This window comes from Danio rerio, chromosome 12, assembly GCF_049306965.1.
Source record: "Danio rerio strain Tuebingen ecotype United States chromosome 12, GRCz12tu, whole genome shotgun sequence".
Lineage (NCBI taxonomy): Eukaryota > Metazoa > Chordata > Actinopteri > Cypriniformes > Danionidae > Danio > Danio rerio.
Window position 1 is genome coordinate 5,524,492 of NC_133187.1, and position 18,009 is coordinate 5,542,500.

Sequence of the window (18,009 nt, forward strand, 5' to 3'; positions counted from 1 at the left end):
CAACACAAAAATATGATGTAAATGCAGAGTTCAGCGGCTAATCAGCCGGAATCAGCTTAGGTGAAGTGACGGAGACCAGCGAGACCTACCTGTCACTCAAGTAATTATGCAGACTTAATATAACAATATAAAGGAAATGGATGAGTTATAAAAAATTCACCCCCCTCAAAGTTGTCATGAAGCGTAATCTTAGCTACATGAATCAAAATTGTTTTTTGTACCAGGCTGTAAACAGCTTTTTTATGCTGTAAAGTTGGCCGTTTTAACACTGGGGTCAATGGAAATTTGCTCTGTTATGCTGCGTTCACACCAGACGCGGTACGCGCGTCAAGCGCGAGTGATTTACATGTTAAGTCAATGCAAACGCGCGAATAGACATCCTGCGGCGCGATACTCGCGAATGGCGTGGCGCGAATGACGCAAATTGCGTGAATGGCGCGGGGCAAATTGAGCGTTTTGCGCGTTTGACGCGCTTAACGAGCGTTTCGCGCGAATCTCTCGAATTCGAAAATCTGAACTTCAGCGTACATTTGCGCCGCGTTAACCTATCAGAAGCTTGCTCTTGTGGGGGCGTGATTGTGACGTAGAACCTGTTGTCGGTGTTCCGAGGGAAATGCTCCAGCCTTCACCGACAACAGTTCATTAAACTCGGCTTGGCCCAGTCAGAGGTCATCCAGTCATCCAGATTAAGTTTCTGGAGGAGTTTATGAGCTCACAGAGCTGGATGCACCTCTGAAAGGATGTAGTGGACTCAGACACGACCCTAAACGTATCGACACTGTTTTTCAGTCTTCATAAAGCACATAAACACTGTTATTTTCTTCATAAAATCCATGTTAGCCTTTTAGCTATGAAGCTAGAGTCACAGGGCAGACAGAAGCCCTGCCCATCACGCGAATCCGTGTCTGTTCTGAAGTGAATTTGACATGCGAATGAAGCGGGTTTTGACGCGCGAATGAAGCGAGTAAACTCAAATGTTCACGCGGCTATTTACACGCGAATAGCTCGATTTATCCGCGCGTTCCGCGTCTGGTGTAAACACAGCATTATGGAGCCAGGACTAGAGGGACTTCGATGAATTGCAGTTTCAGTTACTTCCGTATTTGCTTACCAAGGGAGAGCGGGAGGTTGCCGCTTGGTAAAAACACTCTACACAGTTAGAAAAAAACCTTCCTCTAGCACTAATTCTCTGAGCACTATAGTTCCTGTATAGTTAGCACTTCTTGTGCCTCTTCTTGTTGAATCGCTGAATGCCTCCTCAATTGTAAGTCACATCAGACAAAAGCTTAAATGACTAAATATAAATGTATTGTGTATCTTATATAGTATTTGCTTATCCCTAGTAAGTATTTAATTTATTTGTGTTGTATTTTGTTTTCCCTTATTCCCCTTCCTTTACTATGTTTTGTACTGTATTTGAAAGTCCGAAAACAAAGTATTGTTTGTGTTTTTATTGCTTGGTACTTTATATTCCTCGATTGCCCCTATATAGTTCTTAGTAAGCAGTTATTTTATCTTCGGCTCTGGGTAATTTCAGACACATGACCTATTGTTTGTCTTCTCCTTTATCTTCAGATCTCACGATGATGTCTTTATATGAACCCTGATCCGCTGTTTGCACCGCAGCACGTTTGGGCCACGATGTCTCTTTCACAGCAGGTTCTGGTGAACTATGAATACACCTACACTGCCCGAGATGGCAGAAACGTGTCCATTAAACCCAATGAGCACTACATATTAGTAAACAAGACCAACGAGGAATGGTGGCACGTCCAAAAGGATGCAGCAGACAAACCTTTTTACATCCCAGCGAAATACGTGACCGAACTCCCACCTGAGACCAGCCAAACTCCACTGGACCCTCCGGAAGAGTTTAGCGGATATGAATCCCTCCAGTTCGGCTCACAGACAGCTGATCCTGCTGAGGTCACGCTTCGAGTTCCTGACTCTATAAAACGAGACACAGAGAAAGACGGTCATAGGATATCAACATTTATTATTCCAAAGGAATTCTTCGAACTCAAGGGTTTGGATCCTGACCCCATAAAGACTGAAGCAGAGGCTGGTCCTCCTGTATCCTCCAACACTTCTTCTCCAACCAATGGAGAAACAGCATTTATTATTCTGCCTCCGCCTGTATATACAGTTAACACAACACAGTCCACGGAGACAGACACCAGATCAGTGGATGATCCTAAAGATTCAGTAGGGAGGCCGCGTGTGGACTCAAGCACCATTGATGAAGACATTCAGATGCTCAATAGAGCTGGCTGGAGTGAAGTATTGGACGTCATGGGTAAAGAGAAGAATGTGTATGAGAGTTTGGATACAGTGAGAGAACCGGAATCCCCAAAAGATGAAGCTGACATGACTGTAAACACAACCCCTGTCACACCAGATGCGCCTATGGTAAGTGATACAGCATGTAAAGTTTTCAGGTTACCAAGGTCAGATGGAATCTGCAGACATTTTTATTGTTATTTCTGTAGAAAATTTTGTAAAAGAGAAAGATTGATGCAGAATGTAAAAAATCAAACATAAATAATAAATAATATCTTTCTAACTTTTATTTTAAGTTTACGATGCTAGTCCAATTAGATCCACATAATCAGGGTTCATACGGTCATGGAAAACCTGGAAAAGTCATGGAACTTTGCAACCCAGGCTCATTGTGGAAACGTAGTCCACGTTTCTGGAGACCGCGGAATACGTCCTGGCAGGTACGTACGGCTGCAGTTTTTGTTTTTGCGCTGTTCTCGCGTGAACCCACCAGAGGCCGTTGTCTGACTGACCGGATGATTGACTGCGCGACCGGCCAATCGGCTGACCCGCCCTCCTCCTTCCCTGAACCCAACCAATTTTACCAATTGACCCGCCCGCCCGCTCGCTTTCCTAAACCCGAGCAACAGTTTACAAAAGCCGTCCGAAAAAAGAAAAGCCCTGATTTTTTTTTTCTACCGCGTTTTCAGATTTCACCGTGTTCTCACCGTGTTACGAAACTCGTTCACTTAATTTTTGGGATTCTGTTTTTGTCTTACCTGATTGCTTGAACCGCTCTTCCCCGGACTCGAATTCGTTCGCTTGAAAAAAAATAAACGCAGCCGTACGTTCCTCCCGGGACGTATTCCGCTGTCTCCAGAAACGTTCGCGGGACTACGTTTTCAGAATGAGATTGGGTTGGAACTTTGACATGGTATTATCCAGTCGTGGAAAACTTTTGTAGAAACTGAAAAACCCACAAAGTTTTGAAAAAGTCATGAAAGTTTGTTAAACTAATATCTGTGTACTTGAATTAGGGCTGCGAGATATTGGAAAAATCTGACATTACTGTATTTAGTATTTCTGTGATAAATATTGCGATGTGAATACAATTTCACCAGATGATTTAACAGGTTTATGTGGATTGATTGGGGGATTTTGTAAAGGAGTGAATCATGAATAATATGCAACAAATAAATTACAAGCATAGATAAATACAATATAGTAAAGATAAAAGTGAATTATAGTTTTCAGGTATTCACTAATCAGGTACAGATATTGAATAATCAACACTGCATTGTCTTCATTTTATATTATATAATCTTCATTATAATTACAAGAAAATTTCTTGTGGTTGGATGTTTTAAACTCTGAAATATTAAAATGTTCACACAGTCACAGGCTTAAAGGGATGGTTTACCCAAAGATTCAAATGTACTCACTGTTTACTCACACTTCACTTGTTTCAATACTATAGGAGTTATTCAATTATATTCTTTTTGTGTTCATTAAAAAAATGAAAACTCATAAATGTTTGAAACGAGTGAAGGGTGTAATAAAATGGGATGTAATGTTTATGTGAACTATCTCTTTAAAAATGCATGCAGATGATCAACTTTTACTCCATTATGATAAAACTCTATATTAAACTATAATCCCAATATTGCTGCGACGTGACACATTGAGATATCGATGCAGAAACTAAATATTGTGCATCCCTAACTTGAATATAGGTTAGTTGTCTTTACTTTTGTCTGTCCTTGGCCAGAAACTTACTCTCACATTGTTTGTGCTGTGTAAGCATTATCAAAATCAATTTAAAAACAAATTTAAACAAAATAGATAGTTGCGTGTTTTGTGATATGCTGTAATAGATTTAAACGTCATTGTTTTTCCTATTATTTACCATGGATATATAGACATTACATGAAACATTATACATCATAAAAATCGGTAACACTTTACAATAAGGTTCATTAGTTAATGGATTTACTAACATGAACTTATCATGAACAACACATGTACAGCATTTATTAATCATAATTGAACATTTACTAATGCATTATTAACATCCAAGTTCATGCTTGTTAACATTAGTTAATGAACCATGAGTTAACATGAACTAACAATGAACAACTGTATTTTCATTAACTAACATTTACTAACATGAATAAATACTGTAGTAAATGTATTGTTCATTATTTGTTCATGTTAGTAAATGCATTAATTACCATTAACTAATGAACCTTATTGTTCTAAATCTACTAGACAGTTCTGGAAAAGTCATGGAATTTTAGTAGTGAAAATGTGTAGGAAACCTGTATAATACGGTGCTCAGCATTTATAACTACACCTCTCACAAATCTCTCTTTTGAATTCATATTTTTTAATAGGACGCTCTACAATATTTTATTTGTGCACATACATTATAGTCAGTACTGAAGCCAAATCTGGAGCTAATCTAACAAAATTGCTTATAATATCGTTCCAAAAACTAGTACACACATTTATGTTGATTAGAAAAAAAACTAATTAAAAATATTATTACCAAAAATATTTTTTTCATATTTTTAAAAATACTAAATGCACATTTTAAAAAGAGGAAAAATTAGAGAAGCATATAATTTTAAAAGTTTAATTGAAATTTTGTAGGTTTTAGTTTATTTTATTTTTTGCTATTTTTTGCTTGAATTTAATTGTATTATCTTTCAATTTCTAAATATGTTTGGAGACTGAAATATGATTTTAATAAATATATCTGTTTTATTTAAATGGACCAAAATACATTGCCTATATTCACTGAGAAATTGATTCAAATATTCATTTTCTAAATGGGGTGTACTCAATTATCTACTAAAATACAGAAAATATTTCTTTACAAACTGTATTGTAAATGAATATTATAAAAATGTGCATATTATTAAATAATATTACTGAAATTAATTTAAAAACTGAACATATATTTATATACATAAGTAAATAAAACGATTCAGTGGTGGGCCAAAATGTCTGCAGATTACTTTGTGGGTCAGAATTTTTTTGAAGTAAAAGATATAAATACAGATATTTCAAATAAACAATGTTTTCACTTGTAAGGACAAGACTGTAATATTATTAAAGGAATAATAATCCAAAAATCTATTTAATCTGTTTACTCACTTTCCTTACTCAATTATAATTGTTTTATTCTGTCGAACACAAGATATTTTGAAAAAAGATGAAAACCTGTAACCATTGTAGGAAAAACAAACACTATGGAAGTAAATTGTATTTTTTTTAAAGTATCTTTGTTTGTTTTCAACAGATGAAAGAATATCAAATATGTTTTAAACAAGTAAAACAGAGTAAAGAGTGTTATAGTTGTCTGAAGAATGAGTCAATAAAAACACACTGGCTGTATCTCAAATAAAAGCTGCCTCAAAGTATTCACTTTACTACTGGGCTTTCTAAAAATGCTACCGAAGAGTTATTTTCTATATGGTTCAAATAGCAAAAGTCTATTTCTATTTATTACGGGCGACTAATCAAAAAAGACTTTACAAGAAAGACATATTTAAGGGACAGGTCACCTAAAACTTACTCGGCCTTTACTTGTTCCAAACCTGTCTGACATTCGTTTTTCTGTTGAACACTAAAGAAGATATTTTGAACAGCAAACCTGTAAGCATTTGATTTTCATTGAGTATTTGTACACCATTGAGTATTTGTTTTTCCCACTATGGAAGTCAATAGTTACAGGTTTTCTTCTTTAGTGTTTAACAGATGAAAGAAACAGAATAAAGAAACTCATAAATGTGGATAAATGTGCCTTTAACAGAATAATCTGATATCATATGGAGATATTGTTTGTATCTTTTAACATTTTACTCAAGGTGTCTGATTGGAGGAACTGATTGAGTTACATGTGTGATTTCAAGACTGTATTTTATTGTCACCTTTTTAGGAGCTGCACACCAAAAAGCTATTTTTTAATAATGTGCCACTTTTACTGACTATAAACCTTACAAATAAGGTCCATACTTTTATCATTATGGTTTACTTCAAACTTTAATTTTCCCACACGGGGGCGCTGTCTTATTAGAATTGATTTACAAAAGCAAAACCACACTTGTTTAAATCACCGTTTTTTTTTAATTGTTTCAAGCATACATACATGCAAACTAAATGGTATATACAGTATTACATACTGTCATCTCAAGGTTGAGTAATAAAATAGGCAAACAAAAATAACAGTTTTTAAATAAATTGCAATAAAATACATAAAATTACAGAAAAAAAAAATAATAATAAAGGGGCCTTGAAAATTACAGGGGGCTAATAATTCGGGGGGTGAATAATTCTGACTTCAACTGTATGCATGTATGTATATATATATTTATTAGTCTTTTTTTTTTTTTTTTTTTAATTAAAAGATTAGTCATGTCAAATATTAGATTTGGATTTTTTTTAAATCCCATTACCCATTACATAATACTAACCCACCAGGCATTTTTGTGTTTAAAAGACATCTAATCGACATCAAAACATAGATGAATTAGTTTAAACAAAGCTAAATTTGTACTGTCTGCGAAAGTCTGACAAGTTATCAAGTAGACAAATTGGCCCACATTTAACCTTGTTTTAGCCAAGACATCTATGTTTGGATATCTATTAGACATCTTTAAGCACAAAACAAATTCTTAGCATTTATAGCTAATAGTTTGTCTGTAACAGGGTCAAAAAATAATAGGTTAAGGCGTTTAAGATAGCATAATTGTGACATTTTAAGATTATTTAAGACTTTATTTTTATATTAAGGTTAGAACATGAATTCTAGACATACAAATCAGCGCATATTTAATTAAGTAGCCTAATGCATAGTTTGCATATTTAAAGATAACGTTTTTAAAAAAACTCATAATACAGTAATGCAATTTATAGTCTTTTAGATGTGGACGTGGGCTATTGTGATAGTTATTATTATTGTTTTGCTGTTGATTTTTACCCTATTCATTTTTAGTCTTTATGACGTTTTATGTTTGTTGGAATGACCCCTCATACGCCCAGATAGCTGTATTCTGGACCTTATGTATTAGCTATGTTTCGACCCTGATCAAGCCCCCAGTCAGACTCCACCATTTCTGGAGCTCATGCCAAGTGATCTGCATGTCAATGGTTTGCTTGTGTGTTTGTGTGAGGGCGGCTTCTCCATCCGTCAGACCGCTCGCAGACAGTGCTCGACACGGTGCGTATGGACGCTTTTTATTATTATTATCCAAGGGTTACTACAAACTTTACATCCTGTTTTTACCAGTGATGCACGGATAAACACAAGCCTGCTAATTTGACTGTGTTGGGGGAAGGGGGGGGTTTCAAGCATACTCCTAAAGTCAAATGAAGAGCACAACAGGTTAGGTGAGTTGCGCCTGTAGTGCCCTAGTGAGTGTGTGTGGCACAGTATGTGGTACAGTTCAGTACTGTACGAGTAGCCTGCCAGGCGATTGCAACCACTCCCACAAACACACCTGTTAGTTTCCCTGTGGAGTGGCGATTAAAGCACGCCAGCGGCAATAAGATGGATTATAAACAGCTCCGCTGCCGTTTGGAGTATTGTTTGCCGGTTTCTGTAATTTAGCGTTTTGGAGACGGTTTTACCTGGGCGAACACCTGTTTTAAGGTATGACAGATTAAACCCGTTCTTCCTGTTGGATACCGCGAGGAATCTGACAGAAGTGAGTGGATTTGACGAATAGCCTAAACTATTGTTTCTTATAGAGCATGATATGGCGATTTAATTAGCATGACTGTTTGTTGAGGTTAGGCTAATGATTGTGAAAGTGAAAAATTTGTCAATATGTATTAAATACATTAAACAAGTACCATAGTACAAAACGTACTATAGATTTGTAATGCTACTGACATGCAGAAGGTGTTATGGTGGAATCATGTTATTAATACTGTTTTTGGACCGTAAATTACATGTAAATTGTATAATTTTATAGTATTTACAATGTTAATGATTGCTACAGCATGCTGTTGTGTTGTGAACTAATACAGTATACAGTATTTATAGAGTTTACTACAGTAAACTAGCTTATAATATTGGAGAAATGTATTGGTTCATCTTTTCATTACTACATAAAGTATAGAATTACCACAATATAGGCCAATTCATTAAAGTATAGTATGGTTGAAAAATACTATTATAATATTTACTGTATGTTACTATAGTATTTTTGTCATATGGGTTGGAATGAGGGGATGTAAAATGTCAGTTTATCTTTCATTTTTAGGATAAAGTTTTTAAATAGAGTACAGTTGAAGTCAGAATTATTAGCCCCCCATTATTTATATATATATATATATATATATATATATATATATATATATATATATATATATATATATATATATATATATAATTTTTATTTTATTTTTTCCAAATGATGTTTAACAGAGCAAGGAAATTTTTCACAGTATGTCTGATAATATTTTTTCTTCTAGAGAAAGTCTTATTTGCTTTATTTCGGCTAGAATAAAAGCAGTTTTTAATTAAAAAAAAAAACATTTTAAGGACAAAAGTATTAGCCCCTTTAAAGTAACTTTTTTTTTCGATAGTCTACAGAACTAACTATCGTTATACAATAACTTGCCTTATTACCCTAACCTGCCTTAAAAAATTTGGGTTTTAAAACCTTGGCTTTTTCAAACCACGGTATACTTAAAAACGGTTATGGCCCCATGCCTAATGCTGAGCACTGTAAAAAATTAAAGAACTACTTGTCCTGAGCTTTACTTAATAATTATATAAAAGAACGAGTGAGCATACACAATTGTATTGTATTTGAATGATTAAAATCTTGCAGACACATCTATAATCCTTTTATGAAGGATAGTAGCAAAGTATTTTGTCTTTTGTGGGTAACTTTTTTAAATCATGGTAAAAAGTTATAGTTTTCTTTTATCAATCATCTTATTACTTATTAAAGCTGAATATATAATAATATAATTTTATTACCATCACTCTACTATTGCACATCACAGTTGTTTTCATTATTAGTTATCAGTCAGAATAGACAGAGTTTCACACAGTTCCTTCATGTTGTCCAAACACAAATCGATCATTAATTAATTAATTAATTCATTCATTCATTCATTCATTCATTCATTCATTTTCCTTAGGCTTAGTCCCTTTATTCATCAGTGGTCGCCACAGCAGAATGATTCACCAACTGATACAGCTTGTATATGTTGTACCCAGCGGCAACCCAGTACTGGGAAACACCCATACACACTGAGTTACACTCATGCATTTCGGCCAATTTAGTTTAACATGGGGAGACCATGCAAACTCCACACAGAAATGCCAACTGACCCAGCCGGGACTCGAACCAGAGACCTTGCTGTGAGGCAACCACTGAGCCACCATGTTGCCCCACAAATAAATTAGCTCAATTTTTGTTACATATTTACGTGGACTGAACATAAAAGAATTAAGTTATCACCCAAAAACTCAAGTATCGTGTTGACGTTTTAAATAAGTAGTTTGAGCAATCAGCAGAGATCTTATCTTGAGTTTATGTAATAGTTATAATTTAAAAGGACTCGTTTTAGATCCAAACTTAGACTTATATTTTTGTTCGCTTGCAATCAAAAGATAATTGTGCATTAGGTCGCATCTGTCCATAAAGTGTCCGTTTCAGCAGGTTTGTAAGAGAGATCTGCTTCTCACTGGGTTTGAGGTTGATGGGATCGCACAGGAAACTCTGGAGGCCTGCCAGTGAAGTTTTGGTTTCCATAGTGATGGTGGTTTCAGCATTGGCATGGCTGAGGTGCCATTCAGTTCGGTGGGCACAATGTGCAGCACTGGTGTGCAGTCCCGGATATGTAGGTCAGCTTATGCTAATGCCTCTCCCACAGCACTGTGCACTGGAAGACCTCGCATCCTCAGGAGCGTCACGCATGGCTGTGAACCTCATAGCTGGAGAAGTTGAGGATTGCGAGAGATATGCATGTCTGTTTGAGTCCAGTCAACTTGCTGAAAGGTTTAGAGAGGAATTTGCAAATGGGTCTTTCTCAAATGCAAGTATTGTAAAGCTGGATTCCAGTCAGGAAGAAGCAATAGACTTTTCTTAAGGATAAATGAATGTTTAGAAAAATTCTGACGTTAACATACATTGGTTGAAATCAGAATTATTAGCCCCCTTTTGAATTTATTTCCCAAATCATAGTTAACAGAGCAAGGAAATTTTCATAGTATGTCTGATAATTTTTTTTATTCTGGAGAAAGCCTTATTTGTTTTATTTAGGCTAGAATAAAAGCAGTTTTTAAATAAAAAAAAAACTGTTTAAGCAGTATTAAACACTCTCTTGGCATGGAAAGATGCGGTTAAGTATTTGAATATTCCTTATACTTTTTCTCCTATTTCATGTAACCAACCCAGGCTCATTTTGAAAACGTAGTCCAGCGGACGTTTCTAGAGACCGCAAAATATGTCCCGGGAGGTACGTATTTGTGCAGTTTTTGTTTTCGCGAGTCTGCGAGAGGCCGCTGTGTGGCGCTTTTTCGTATCTCGAATGTCTCTCGCGAGTGCAGTTCGCGCCTGCGCTGTTCCCGTATCAACCCACGAGAGGCCGCTGTCTGACTGACTGAATGATTGACTGCGCGACCGGCCAATCGGCTGACCCACCCTTCTCCTTCCCTGAACCCAACCAGTTTTACCGATTGACCCGCCCGCCCGCTCGCTTTCCTAAACCCGAGCAACAATTTAGAAAAGCCATCTAGAAAAAGAAAAACCCTCGTCTGATTCATTTATTTTTTTTACCACGTTTTCGGATTTCACCGCATTCTCATCCTGTTATGAATTCGTTCGCTTTATTTTTTGGATTCTGTTTTTGTCTTACCTGGTTTCTGGAACCGCTCTTCCCCGGACTCGAACCCGGACGCCTTTGTCAACTCCTCCTCTCTGCATCTGAAGTCCACCGACGCACACAATGAGCTGACTGGACAAACTGACTGCATCAGGAAAGCCCTCCACACGGAGGTGAGCGGTCAGTCGGCAAGCGCGAAAGGGAACGGCGTCACACCGGCCCGTAGAGTTCGCTTAAAAAAATGAAATGCAGCCATACATACTGTACTTCCCGGGACGTACTTCACGGTCTCCAGAAACGTCCGCTGGACTACGTTTTCAGAATGAGCCTGGGTTGCAAGTAACCCTGACCTACCCCCTGCTATTCAAAACACTGGTTTTTGATCATGGAGACTAAAAGGGATTTTGAAATTAGATCAGATATTTGACAACTGGAACCTGAAATTATTTCAGTTATTAAAACAGGAATTTCATTTACCAAATAAAAACTACGACATTTTCTAGAATCGTCCTATAAGGATGGCAGAATACGTCTTGATCTTTCTGACAATTGTATTTATTATTTTCTCAAAGGGAAGATATCTTTTTTTACTCAATGTTATCTAATGTAGGGTGTTCTTCCCTTACCTCCCTGGAAGTTATTTGGGAAAAAGAAAGTTGGCGGTTCATTCCGCTGTGGTGACCCCAGATTAATAAAGGGACTAAGCCGAAAAGAAAAGGAATTAATGAATTTACTCACCCTTTACTTGTTCCAAGCCTATCCCAGTAAAATACAAAGAAGAGATGTTGAAGAATGTCGTAAACATTCCTTAGTATTTGTTTTTCCACCTGTGTCAGTCAATGGTGACCCGTTTCCAACATTCTTCAAAATATCATCATTTGTGTTGAAGAGAAATAAGAAACTTCTAAAGATTTGAAACCACAGGAGTAAATGGTCATTTTTGCATGAACTGTCCCTTTAATTATTAAAAGGTTTTAAAAACCTACAATCTCAACAGCGTAAAAATCATATTATTTAAAATGTGTCTTTTAAAATATTGTTATAAATATACAATTTTCAAGTTTTGAGATGTTATAAAATAACTGTCATTTCACAGCTTTATTTCAGTGTAAAAGGTCACTGTGAGTAGCTGCTAATCATCGTGTTGTTGCTTAGTTGTAGTTCATGGTTTTGACGTGCTCATTTTGCGCTCCGTTTAGTAATTAGGACGGCACTTTATACTGTAGAGTCTAATTTTAGCACAATAGTTCAGCCCATTTCTCTTCTGATGCAAAATTCCACAACATTTACTACTGAGAATATTTGTTCAAAATGAATGTTAAGCGATCCCCTCCTGCAGTAATTGATTATTCCTATTACGATGGAATTATTCAGATTTTGTCGCAACATTGCAGCCTGCAGTTAAAGCACTTTTCAACTCCTGTGATATTTTGCTGTTATTTTGCTGAAGTATTCTGCTTTGCTCTGGAAAGTTCCTCTTCCAGCAGTTTGTTTTGACGCCGCAGGAAAAGAACTTGCTTGTCGGATGGTCTGCATGCTATAATTGGGCATCTGCCATGAAATTTTAAGCAATGTCAGCACTGTCTTGAGGAGTGTGTCATTATGGTATACTCCACAAGCTTTTTATGGTCCTTTTTTTTTCTTTTTTCTTTTTTCACAGAGTGATTATGGAATATTTCTTTTGTCCTGTTAAATAATACATGAAAACAAAAATTATTTAGTTTGAAGATGCATTAATGCATCTTCACTGCTAGTTTCAAAACGAGGAAAAATGCACCCAAACTTCCCCAACAGGTCCGGTGAGAGCGGCACTCGATAGCTCTCAGTTCTTTTTTCGCTCTGTGCATGGCTGTGCGTTCTGTGGGATTCAGGTGTGAATAGAGGAAGTTTTGGTCTTTGCTATTAGAGAATGAAATTCAATATGCAATACAGGAGTGCAGGGTTTTTTTGTTGTTGTTGTTAATACATTTTACCTGATTAACTTCTTATGATGCTCTCCTTGTGCTTTTTTTATTTGTAAAGTTGTTCAAATAACATCATCATCATTTTGTCTAGCATGTTCCTACACGATAAATTCATTCATTCATTCATTTTCTTGTCGGCTTAGTCCCTTTATTAATCCTGGGTCGCCACAGCGGAATGAACCGCCAACCCATCCAGCAAGTTTTTACGCAGCAGATGTCCTTCCAGCCACAACCCATCCACACACACACTTATACACTACGGACAATTTAGCCTACCCAATTCACCTGTACCGCATGTCTTTGGACTGTGGGGGAAACCGGAGCACCCGGAGGAAACCCACATGAATACAGGGAAAACATGCAAACTCCACACAGAAACGCCAACTGAGCCGAGGCTCGAACCAGCAACCTTCTTGCTGTGAGGCGACAGCACTACCTACTATATGAGCATACCTCGTATATGAGCACAGCCCTGACAAGTCTATCTTTGAGCTTAATATTTTCTGTATGATGCTCTACAATATTATATTTGTGCATATACATTAGATTAGTCAGTACTGAAACCAAATGATGTCACGACCTACGTCTAACCTAATATTAACGTCTTTTGATGTTGTGTGCCTGCTGGAATGTCATGGTAAATAATTCAAATAAATCATTAAATCTGCTGTCTTCATTTGTTTAAAAAACACTGATTCATTTACAATTTAATACAAAATCTTTGGAGATCTTTTCTGCTGGTGATACTGTTGTCCTAAAAACAAAAAAAAACAAAAATAAAAAATCTTACACATATCTTAGGAACGGTATAGCAGAAGATTTTGGCAGTTTTAAAACCTTGACTTTTCCAAACCGTGGTATACCTTGAAAACGATTATCATCCCATGTCTTGTCCAAACACATGTGCTATAGGTGAATTGAATAAACAAAACTGGCCGTCGTGTATGTCTGTGAATGCAAGAGTGTATGGGTGTTTCCCCAGTGCTGGGTTGCGGCTGGAAGGGTTGGATAAGTTGACGGTTCATTCTGCGGTGCCGACCTTTGATGAATAAAGGAACTAAGCCGAAGGGAAATTAATAAATAAAAAAATCCTTATCTAATGTTCATCAAGGACTATAGATGAGTCATGGAAATTCATTGGTAAATTGAGAGAGAACCCATTGTAAGCTGAACTCAGACTCACCTCACTTTTACTGTTTGAGTATTTTCCACTCCTCGTCTAAGAACAGGATGTGAAACTATTTCATCAAGTGTATAACAGCACATTTTTTAGCACACACAAAAAACTTCCATTAAAGGTGGACACGAATAGTATTGCAGACCTTTTTTGAATGACCATTTTAAACTGCCTAGAAACCACCTTAAGTGAAACCACAGCATCCTCGCATCATAAATACAATTAAAGTGATCGTTTTTAATGTAGTTTCACCTACTAATAGTATGAAAAAGTGCAAGTATCTTTGATAAAGGCACCTGAAAGATGATGGACAGATAATGACTGCAGTCTCCAAGCAGTTTTCTAAAGGCCAGACGTTTAGTATTCAGTGAGGTAATCCCAAATTCCAGGCCATGATTGGTGATGTAACAGAGAGAGGGTGCTAATGGGGCCCTTGAAAGGCTCTTCTGTAAAAGTGTGTGCGTGTGTGTGTGTATGTGTGTGTGTGTGAAAAGAGAGGTTCAAGCTGCTGATTGTGCAGCCTCCATTTCATTGGTCGATTAGTAATTTGGTTAAGCAATCAGCAGCATGCCGTCCCCTCTGTGCACCCGACAATCACTTCTTTCTGAACTCATTATAGCTGCGAATTCCTCAGCTTTCAGCTTGCTGGACAGAAACTAAGTTTGTTTTTAACATAACTGCTGCACAGCGCACAACACCCATCTTCTCAGTGTCATTTATAGTCAGATAGAGTTTGATGTGTTTTTATTTTCAAATGTGAAAAGAAAAGTCTTCCATTGCTCATAGTGGGCTCACAGTGGAGTATTATTTCATATGGGCATCATGTAGCCTTTCTTAACCTGAATTGTGCTGCATTTAATCTGCATGCTATCAGAAATCTCATTCATAGAGTCTAGGTTAGGAGTTTATCCCATTCAAATACATTGAGGATATGAACTCACCGGTCGCTTTATTAGGTACACCTGTCCAACTGCTTGTTAACGCAATGTTCTAATCAGCCAATCACATTGCAGCAGCTCAATGCATTTAGACATGTAGAGATGGTCAAGACGATCTGCTGCAGTTTAAACCGAGCATCAGAATGAGAAAGATGCCATGGCCCAGTTTAATGGCTCACTCAAATCTTAGGATGCTTTCACACCTGCCTTATTTAGTTTGTTTGAATCGCACTAGAGTTCGTTTTCCTTTTTGGTGCGGTTCGTTTGGGCAGGTGAGAATGCAGCAATCGTGTTCGAGTGCGCACCAACAGCGGACCAAATAAGCGGATCGAGGCCTGCTTGAAGAGGTGGTCTCGGTACGCTTTCAAACGAATCCTGGAGCGGTTCGTTTGTGGTGAGGATATGATTCGTGCTAAAACAGGTCCAACCGCAAAAAGTACTGCGCGTTTTGGACTAATCCAGCTGCCGTAGGCCGATGCGCTGTGCATTATGGGATATGAAGGAAAAATATTTGTTGACAGCGCTTTAACAACACAGAGAGAGAGAGAGAGAGAGAGGAAAACATTACTTGATTGATCGTTGGTAATATTTCCGCAAGGTGACCATTTCGCAGTTTAGCTAAACTAATTCACGCCTCCTCCTGAAGTGACGATTGATGCATTAAACTCTGTTTTCCAGCCGCAGCCGCACTTCATTCTCGAAATGTATAGTTTGTCTAAAGCAGGCATACAATCAGCCAGCGCAGTATTCCCTCCAGAGTAAAAACAACATTTTGTGTCTGCCGGTTTTGTTTACTTGCGGGAGTTCATTGGCATTTTCCCGCACGTGAATTCTGACCAATCAATAAGCAGTTTAGGAAATATGTTTAACAACGTCTGGCCAATGAGACATGTGGATTTTGTCACATGACTGCATTTTGATTTGTTTCAACTGGTTCGGACTGAAGCCAGCAGTGTGGTGTGAAAACGACCCAAAGACGGCAGAAAATGCAACAATGTATCATTTATTACCCTTGGAAAAGCACCCTTAGTTTCCCGGTCATAAATACTGAAATGGCCTTTCATGTCCAGTTTCCAACAAGGAAACTCATGTGTATAGTAGTCCCAATAGCAGCATTAATATTAGTCAGACTCTGTTTTTATTCACAGTTATGCACAGAAACTTCACTGAAACTATTAGTCATAAATATTCATAATTACACAGATTTAAAACAGGTTTTCCAATTGGTCTCACACCATTGGCTGACGGACTGCTGTAGAGAATCAAATCTGTACAAATGTACAGTGTTCAGATCAGATACAGAATCTGACTATGACCTCTTTTAAATGTAGATATGGAGTAGATTTGAATGTCTAGCTTTGCTGTAGGAGTTTCTTGGACATCTGTATATATGCAAAACATTTTTAGGATATCAATAATTGAGTTTTTTCACTATGTTTTTTATGTCAACTATTTATGTCACTTTGAATAAAATAATATGAATAATCAGCATTCTCCGTAGATATATATCAGCAATTGTAGTGTTATGGATGTGACATTTAAAAAAACTCAAAACATAAATTCATAAATACAGTATAGGCTCTGTGCATATATACACACACACACACACACACACACACACACACATACATATATATATATATTAGGGTTGTAACGGTATGAATTTTTTACGGTATGATAATCGTCTAAAACAATACCACGGTTTGACGGTTTCGCGGTATACGGTATTAAATAGTAATTCTCATAGCAAAGACCCTGAAAAGATTAAGAACACGTTTTCTGACTGAACAAAGGTTTTATTTCAACAAACTTTTGAAAGAACCATTTTAATAGAACTATAGAAGTCTTTTATAAAAATAAACTGAAAAATCTCCCATTTTAATAAATTAAATTAGAAGGAATAAACAAGCAGGGTCTTTTAAGATTAGACAAAAATAAACTTAAACTGTCCTTCCTTATAAGCAGGATAAATGGGAGACCAAAAGTGCAATACCAAGTTTATGGCTGTAAACATGTATTTAAAGCGTTATTTTTTTCAGTCTAGGTTGTGATGAAGAAATGTAAGCATGTTGAGATTTTCAGGACTTAATCTTGACCGCTGAGGTGAGAGAATGTGTCCACTTGTACAATGAACAAATAAAAAAATAATAAATAATGTGTCAAAGTCCAAATAAACATGGTGCAAATCCTCAGTAAAAAATAGATATAAATATTTACTATACTATAAATAGTTACATAACGAAACTAGATTCAATATGGAACATCCTTAGGTTTTATGTGCCACCATGGATATGGTTGTCTGTGGATATGGATTTGGATGTGGTTGTATGCAATGCAGACAAACAGCTGCACCTTCATTTGTGTCTTTTGAAAACAGCAAGAGCAGCAGTTCGTCTTTGCTGTGTCACTGTTTTGTCATGTTTCTGTGCTGCTGTGCATGCAAAAGTACTTAGTATGAGAATTATTTAATGCAAAACTTTTTTTTTTTTTGCGTTTTATTTAGCTGCGCAGAAATGTATGCCTATCTCTCATTTCGTGTTGTTCAAAAAGCTCAGTGTTGGTCCACAAACAAAAGTGAAACCTATGCTTATTGGTTGTGATATAGCGAGTTTGAACCAATCTGGGCATGGAGGAGGGACAATGCATCAATGTATCATGTCTGATTTGTCCGGAGACACAGTGACGAGCGTTTCTTTGTCAAATCAGCGTTGTCAAATTTTGATGACGTCACCGCACTGATTCCGGAGCCTCTGAAAGTCCGCGAATGTTATGTGATACAGCACTGGAAAGCTGAGATTCTCTTCTTTATGCCAATCTTTGA

At 36.9% G+C, this 18,009-nt stretch overlaps 2 protein-coding genes across 21 annotated transcripts in view; one reads left to right on the top strand and one right to left on the bottom strand.

Moving 5' to 3' along the window:
- Positions 1-18,009, bottom strand: part of fra10ac1 (FRA10A associated CGG repeat 1) — an 855,621-nt gene that overhangs the window by 649,770 nt on the left and 187,842 nt on the right. The window lies entirely within an intron of this gene.
- The window catches only part of arhgap27 (Rho GTPase activating protein 27), a 79,345-nt gene that overhangs the window by 15,898 nt on the left and 45,438 nt on the right, over positions 1-18,009 (top strand). For 9 of the 20 annotated variants that reach the window (XM_073918093.1, XM_073918091.1, XM_005156026.6 and 6 more), the window contains exon 2: positions 1,576-2,409. In XM_073918093.1, the coding sequence (XP_073774194.1) occupies positions 1,597-2,409 (813 nt within the window). In that variant the 5' untranslated portion in view covers positions 1,576-1,596. Of the gene's footprint in view, positions 1-1,575; positions 2,410-7,455; positions 7,971-18,009 lie in introns of those variants that run through there. The other 11 variants (XM_073918108.1, XM_073918101.1, XM_073918105.1 and 8 more) reach the window with 4 other exon arrangements.